The sequence below is a fragment of the Papaver somniferum genome, chromosome 6, assembly GCF_003573695.1.
Source record: "Papaver somniferum cultivar HN1 chromosome 6, ASM357369v1, whole genome shotgun sequence".
NCBI lineage: Eukaryota > Viridiplantae > Streptophyta > Magnoliopsida > Ranunculales > Papaveraceae > Papaver > Papaver somniferum.
Genome location: NC_039363.1, coordinates 117899691 through 117908083, shown reverse-complemented (window position 1 = coordinate 117908083; position 8393 = coordinate 117899691). Strand labels below are relative to the sequence as shown.

The 8393-nt window shown below is 37.4% G+C and overlaps 1 protein-coding gene across 1 annotated transcript; it reads left to right on the top strand.

Annotated features, from left to right (window-relative positions):
• Positions 1 to 2372: 2372 nt before the first annotated feature.
• Positions 2373 to 2960, top strand: LOC113291371 (ribonuclease H-like). Its single transcript, XM_026540909.1, has one exon. The coding sequence runs from the start codon at positions 2373 to 2375 to the stop codon at positions 2958 to 2960; it is 588 nt and encodes a 195-aa protein (XP_026396694.1).
• Positions 2961 to 8393: the final 5433 nt, after the last annotated feature.

Here is an 8393-nt window from a genome sequence, read left to right as displayed (position 1 = left end):
AAGATACATTACTCAGAACCCGACTACTTTCAATACGTGCATACAGAATTCAGTTCCGGGTTTCTCATACTTTGGCGTACCTAAAGTGATCAGAACTTCATAAAATTTCTACAGTAGGTAACCTTCATATATACAAACATCATACTAAAATTCCAGCTTTGTCCGATAAGCGGAGAATGAGATAAATATGAATCATTCCCCTATTCGGGATTTAAACTCAGCAGACCATAGACATATATTGTGCAAGCTTTGCAGTAGCAAACATGACCTGTCCGCGTGAAAATTTTACTGTACTTCTATAACAAGGTAAACTACGACATACTCAAATTGCATCATATTCCAACGGTTGAATTTAAAGATATCATTATAATCAAATCATGCAATTTCTTACCAAGATCTTTTGAACCACAAATTAGGGTTTTGACAGAGAGAGAGTACCCACAAAAAAAACTATACACACAATCAAAATAAACAATCATGGAGATCAAAGATATGAAAAACAATCAAAATAGTACATAAATCAAACTATTATAAACAATCATGGTGATCAAAGAAGAAAAAAAACATACCTGGAAAAAAACGTTTCCTCTTCTTTCTCCTATGGTTTTCTACGCACCAAACTCCTTCCCAAATCTCTACTCATTTGAGAGATTTGTTGTGAGACCAAAATACACTAAAAACTCCTTCGAACTCCCCAAAGCAACTAACTCCCTAGTATTGTAGGGTTTTATGACTAACAGGGAGTTCAAGAGCTTTTTTTAAACTCCCCAGCGACTAACATGTGTTTTCTAGAGAGTTTATGAGACTCCTCTAAACTCCCCCACGACTAACGGAGATTTGGAGATACTCCCTCAAACTCCCTCAGGACTAACAGGAGAAAACCTAAATACATTAAAATCTCTCGAACTCTCCCACGACTAACCCCCTGTATGTTTATGTTCGATTTCAAAACATGTGATGAAGGTCGGGTTTTAAATTATCCCTCATATTGTTATGTTGTTGTTGGAAGGTCGGGGTTCCGCTGTTGATTCGATGGGGTTTAGGTTGATTAAGGTGCTGATGATCATGGGTATGTGTTGAAATTGAATTACAGTGAGAGGAATTCGATATTTTGAGCCGACAAAGTTGCACAGATATGTTTGAATCCAGATTTGGGATGAATCTGCTGATATTGATTGATTTTGAGATGAAGGTGCTATGAAGATGAGAAAATCAGGGAGAAAAATTGAAGTTCGGGTTTGAATGAGTTCATGGAAGAAATGGGTTTCAATTACAAATAAGGAAGAAGAGATTAGATGGGAATTCGATGGACTTGGTGTTGAGATGTTGTTGGTCTCAGAGATTATTGAGCAGAATAAGAAGAACAACTAGTTGCTGCCATGAATTAAACGGGTTTTTGGTTTGAAATGAGAGTAGAGCTGGGGTGACTGAAATGGTGAGATTGAGCTGAAACAATTGAATGAGTCGGGCACAATTGCAGATAGATCATTTGTTGCAGTTGCAGGTAATGGCAATGCAATGGTGGTGAGAAACAACTGCAGTTTGGTGAAGAATACAGGAAATGTATGATGTTGCAGTCAATCTTCAATATAGCCAGGTTTGAAGTGGGCTACAAATGATGTTCTTCAGCATAATAGATGTCCATTGGGAGATGGGAAAAATATTTCAGTATGGAAGGATAAATGGATCAAAGACAAGGCTTTAATAGATCAATATCCTGACAATCATTTTTTGAACTCTTTCCCAGATATGAAAGTATCTGATTTATTGCTAGAAGGAGAATGGGTAATTCCAATTGAAATGCTTGAGATGATTGAAACTAGAGAACTCCTTGTGGCAGACTATCAACAAGATAGAAGAATCTGGAGTGGCACTCTAACTGGTGAATTCTCAGTAGCTTCGGCAGTGGAAAATATAAGGAGAAAATATCCAAAACTCAAATGGACTAAACATGTATGGAATTCTTCAATTGATCCTGCCATATCTAGTAATGTATGGAAATTAATGAGGAATATATGTTCAACAGATGAAAATATGAAGAGGAGAAATTCAGTACGGCATCAAGATGTCCCTTTTGCAAAAATTCTGAGGAAGATTTAGAACACATACTATGGTCTTGTAACTATAGTGAACTTATCTGGAAGTGGTTGGGTGATATGTTATGCTTTAAGAATCCAAAATCTTTTGATGATATCTTCAATTTTGCAAAAACTAAGAGCCCTGTTGTGAAGGAAATATGGAGCACTCCATCTTTTATCACAGTAAAAGAACTTTGGTTTTTGAGAAACAAATGTGTTTATGAAGATTAAAGATGCTTTGGAGAAAACCTCAAGTTGAGAATACTGAAGTTCACTACTGAATGTGATGTTAGAATGAAAGCTCCTATGTGGAATTCAACATATGATCTTCAGATTCTTAAAAGTTTTGGATTACAATGTAGAAGGTCAAAAGCTTCAAGAGTTCAAGAAATATTTTTCCATTTACCAAGCAACAACCAGATTCTTCTATGTTGTGATGGTGCTTCAAAAGGTAATCCAGGTGTATCTGGATATGGATTCATAGGTAGAAATGAAACTGGAGATTGCATTGTTGCTCAGGCAGGTGGTTTGGGGATAGCAACAAATTTCTATGCAGAGGTGATGGCAGTCCTATGTGCAGGAGAATGGGCTATAAGGAATGATCACCTGAAAGTTATCTTCAGATCAGACTCACAGGCAGCCATTACAGCTTTTATGACAGGTCATATTCCTTGGTTTGGAATCACAAGATGGAGGATAATCTGTCAGAAATTGATATCTATGAGCTTTATTCAAAGCTTCAGAGAAATAAATTTCTCTGCAGATTCATTAGCAAAAAAAGGAGCATCTTTGTCAAGAGGAGAAATTATTTACTTTACACACAGACCTTCCTTCCTACAGAGCATTGAAACTGAAGATCAACCTTACTATAGATTCAACTAGAGTTTTTCTTTAGTAACATGAAAAATTTGTAATTTTTATGCTTTCGGTTATGTTTTTTGAACACTGACTTTGACTGTTTTTTGTAACTTCTTTTGTTATTAATAAAATATATTTTTAAGCAAAAAAAAAGTATGATGTTGCAGTCTTGTTATGGCTTAAAAACTAGAAGATTGTAGATGGCTTTGGTCTAAAATTGTTGTTGTTGCTTTGAGCTACAAGTTACAAGAAGAGGTGCAACTAAATGGAAGCTGCAGATGGAGTTATTTGCCAGGGAAATTGTGGTGTGATATGAGTCAGTGATGAATGGAATAGCAGGCATGGGTGTACAAGGAAATGGATTGCAGCTGCAGTTTGTTACTTGCAGCTTATGAATAAAGTTGCAGCTGGAGGTGGAATTGATAATGAAGGTGGTGTTGTGTCACAATGGATAGGTTCGCAATGAAGGGTTGGCTTTGATGCAGTTCAAGTTGGTTATGAAGTTGCAGGTGATGCAGTTGTGTCATTAGGCAGAAACTGTATATTGAGTTTTTTTACGAGTAGTAGTGATTTACATTGGGTTTTTTTGTTTATTTATTTTAGCAGTTCATGATTCAGTGTACAATTTGATTGTTGAATCATGAATGTGTACGCATCACAATATGGGGGTTTACGTTTACACACTAATGCTACATCTATGGAAACAATTTCATATGCCTGTTCTATAATTTTTCTTTTGGAAGTCTGGAAAGCATTTAGAACATCCATCACTAGATTTACCAGTTTTAGGAACATATAAGGATAGGTGCTGCTATTGGTGGAGGAATTGTTTTTGTTTATATGTTTTTATGGGATCAATTGTTGTTGTTGACCCAATTTTTATGGATCAACTACGGCTGTTGATCCATTTATGGGATCAACTCTTGTTGTTGACCCAATTTCTTATGGGATCAATTACTGTTGTTGACCCAATTTTTTATGGGATCAACTACAGTTGTTGATCCTTTCAACTCCTATTGTTGACAACATTTTCTTGGATAAGTATAATCATGCTTGTAGTTTAAATCATGTAATTTTCTTCCAATGTTGAACTTGTGGTGCAATGGAAGCATGACTGACTCCATGTCAGAGGATGCGTGTTCGACTCACGCCAAGTTCACTCCATTTACATGGATCAACTTTCATTGTTGATCCAATTTAGTTGATCAACTACCATTGTTGATCCCCTAAATTGGATCAACTTCTACTGTTGATCCTTTTTTTTTGGATCAACTACCGTTGTTGATCCCCTAAATTGGATCAACTTCGACTGTTGGTTCTATATTTATTTGGATCAACTCCCGTTGTTGATACAAAAATATCTGAACCAGTGGTGGCGGCGGCGGTGGACTAGTGGTGGTGGCGGCGGCGGTGGACTAGTGGTGGTGGTGTAATGGTGGAGGTGAAGGAGTGGTGGTGGAATATTGGTGGTGGCGGCGGTTGGTAGGTGGTGCTTGTTGAACGGTGGTGGTGGAATGGTAGTTGAATGTTGGTGGTGGTGGTGCTAGTTGTGGTGGTGAAGTGGTAGAGGAAGAAGTTTGTTGCATTTTGAAATAAAGAAAAATATTATATGAGTGAGGGTATTAAGGGAATCTAATTTTAAATGGATAAGGTTATTAAAAAGTAGGGACATAATTATTGTTGTATAAGGATATATTTATTGGGTGTCAAAAGCAGGGACATATAAATAATGTACCCTTGTTCAAATGGTTGGTTGTGTGATGCTGTTAGATAAAAAATGCTTCAGCAGTGCGTAAGCAAAGAACCCTGATTTTGGGCATACCAAAATCTTCTTAGGCATACAAAGCACTAGTCCTAACTTGGGTGACCTTATAAGGGGTACCCTATGGGGTGGTTCAATTACCTATATGCCCTTAAATCCTTTAAATTACTACTAATCTATCCCTAACCCTAATACAAAACCTATAATCAACTACACCTAAAATCAGTTTCATTCACCTTCTTCTTCTTCCTCTCCACAGCCGAACTCATTCACCCTTCCCTTTCTTTTTTTTTTTTCATCGTGGAAATTTAATCGTCGATTCGTGAAAATTTATTCGACGATTAAACTCATCTATATAATGGGTCGTCGTAAGCCAGTATCTCTTTCAAATCGATCGACTCAACAACCCATTGAAGAAGAAGAAGATTTAGAGAGTGAAGAACAAACTCAAAATCAACCACAAAATCAACCGGTAGAAGAGATTGAAGAAGAACTAACTCCGGAAATGAGAATAAGAAGGTTAGTTCTACAAAACCATCTAGTATTTGATGTTTTAGATTGGTTTGGTCGATTTAATTCGTCAAAATCATGTTTCTGCGGCGGTTACAGGGTATGATTCGGCGCAAAACAAATCTTAGATGTGCGCCGATCTGTTCTTGAAACTGAACCCTGAAAGTGCATATGAACGGCTCGGCGTATATCTGAAATCCGTTTTGAGCCGAACTTAGTGACACAGAGACTTATATTTAGGATCGGATTATTCGATGGTGTTAGTTTTGTGCCGAATATGTTTTGTGAATTTCAGAAATTTTGCATGTGCGTAGGATCGGCTTGTATGGTAGTATTAGTTTTGTGCCGAATAATTGTTGTTTGAATTTCAGATTTTTTGCATGTGCTTAGGATCGGCTTGTATGGTTGTATTAGTTTTGCGCCGAATAAAGGTTTCAATTCATAAGTCTAGATTCGGCTTATTCGATAGTATTAGGGTTGCGCCGAATATCATTGTTAAAATTTCATAAATTTTACAAGTGTATAGGATCGTCTTATTTATATGATATCATGTTGCGCCGAACACATGTTTGAGTTCATAATCATAGACTCGGCTTATTTGACGGTATCGGTTGTGAGCGGAATATATAGGATCGGCTTATAATTGTTTTGTGGTATGAGCCGATCCACTCTCTGTGTAAGCTAATAAAAATTTCAAGACATGATTCGGCTCATATGTGTTATTTCGGGTAAGCCGAGCCTTCTTATTTTCTTACAAGTTTTTGGCTTTCCAAATCTCTTTGTTGTTCGAATTAGTCTTATAACTTTCATACTTGTGTCAGGACCAATGCAGCTACAAAGAGGAAGAAGATGGAGGTAACACCTTCTACTTCTAAAACTCCCGATCCTAGAGGAGGAGGTAAGAAAAAATTGGGAGCGGGAGGTAGAGGAGGAATTTTAGAAGAAGAAGCTGAACAAGTAAGAATTGAAAGACAAGAAGAAGGAATAGCTGAAGATGAAGAAGTTGATGATAATCAAGAAGTTCATCAAGAAACACAACCCCAAGGAAAACCCAAGAAAGACAAGAAAGGTAAGAAGGTGGCAGAACCCGAGAAAGAGGTTGGTGGCAAGTTTGAGAGAGACGTTAGACCGTCTTGGTGTTGATGATGTCAATTTTCAACCATATGAGAAGGAAGATGAAGTTGTTGAAGATGAGGATATGCCGGTAGGTATGTATCATGTGCCATTGTGGTATCCCGGTGGTTATGTTATATACGATCCTAGGCGAGTACTCCGTCAATTAGGATGCGTCCAAAAGGTTCCTTTGTTTGACGAGAAATACAGGTTGTTACCAAAGAGTGGTAAGGGAACTAAAAGCACCAACAAGTCTACTTCCGAAGATGTAGTCAAGGCTTTCAAGATTATGGTAAGAATGACTTCACTTTATACTATTTTCATATATTAGTTATGGTAAAAATGTCTTCAACCTCATGGTTATAAGTTGTTGACAAATGAAAAAATAGGTTGCCGCGGGTAGGGAGATGTTGAAAAAAATGAAGGCCAAACTTGGTTGCAAAACACCAATGACCGTGGAAGAACAAAAATACCTCATCAACAAGTGAGATGCAATCATCAACAAAGGACAAGGACCCGAGGAACCCGAACAAAGGCCTACCACTAAGAGGTCTCGACAAGTTGGTGAAGGTACAAGCCAAGGTGGTGCTACCGTCCAACCCGGTAATGATGCGTCGGAAGATGAAGACCAAGGTGGAAGAAGAGGTGGTCGTGCAACTAAGAAGAGGGGTCGTGGTTAAATGCCCTTTTATGTACACTTTTATGGTACACTTTTTCTTAAGTTTTAAGTACACTTTTATGGTGTTGCAAACACCTTTGCTTTTAGGTGCTGAACTTTGTTTTTAATGGTGCTGGGATTGGGTTATGGACACCTTCAATTTCATGTTTTAATGAATAGCTTAACAGTTATGCGCCGAATTTATAGAGTTCGGCTTATCCTCTAATGTTAGTTACGCGCCGAATCACTTGTCCTTCAGGTTCGGCTTTTTCTATAATTTGAGTTATAAGCCGAACCTTAAAAATCATTATTGGTGTAACCCAGTATTGGTGTTCCTCAAGCACGATCAGGTTGATGTTCCTCAATTTCATGTTTTAGTGATCCTTGGTATCCTCGTGAATTATGTCTACTGGATCAGGTTGATTTTCCATGGGTCCAAGCACGATCTACAAAGAATATCACAAGGTTAAACACTAGAAAGGGAATATAATAACAAGGTTCGGCGCATTCGATAATCACATTATGTGCCGAACTATAGACATTTATAGGTTTCGGCTTATACGATATCCTCAATATGTGCCGAACCACGAACAATAGTTTAACCCAAAAATTAACAAATTCATGTTCGGCTCAGACGATAATCATATTATGTGCCGAACCTTGAACATAAGAGGTTTCGGCTGATACGATATTCTCCATATGTGCCGAACCAGTAACAATATTTCAACCCAGAAATTAAAAAATTATGTTCGGCACATACGATTTTGGATATGTAAGCCGAATTAGTAATGATTTTATTCCGGGCTATTCAGGATGTTGTTCGGCTTACTATGAAACTTTCATATAAGCCGAACTAGTGTCTAGCAAAAGGGTTGGAATTGGAAATTATAGGTTCGGCGCATACAATAAACAGATTCAGTAAGCCGAACCGTTCATCAATTGGTAGATTCGGCTCATAGATGTGAGCCGAACCTCAACCTGTTTCGCCGAACCATGATTCAAAAAACCTAACTTTTGATAATTGAGAGCTATAGAAGTGAGATTAAGTATAGGATATAAGTGTACCTGTGTATTAGAAGCATTGGGTTCCTCATCAACGTCTTCATCATCAGGATTTGGCTCATAAAAATCATCATCTTGAGTTTGTGTTTGAGTTTGAGTTTGAGTGGGTGTAAAATCATTCTCATAATCTAAGAAATCAGCCATTTCTGGATCATTGTTGCAGTTGATATGTATTTTCCTAGGTTTTTTAGATGAATGATGACCCTCCTCATCCTCCATTGAATCAAGAATTAGAATTTTCTCACTTTCTCCTTCTCTTTCTCTCCTTCTTAACCAAACCAAAACTTTGATTTTTTTTTCCTCAAAATTTTCATCTAAACAACTCTTATAATTCTGAAAGTTATTTTAATCA

Excerpts from the sequence above, each read along its gene's own strand:
- LOC113291371 (XM_026540909.1), top strand. The coding sequence starts at position 2,373 with ATGAAAGCTCCTATGTGGAATTCAACATATGATCTTCAGATTCTTAAA.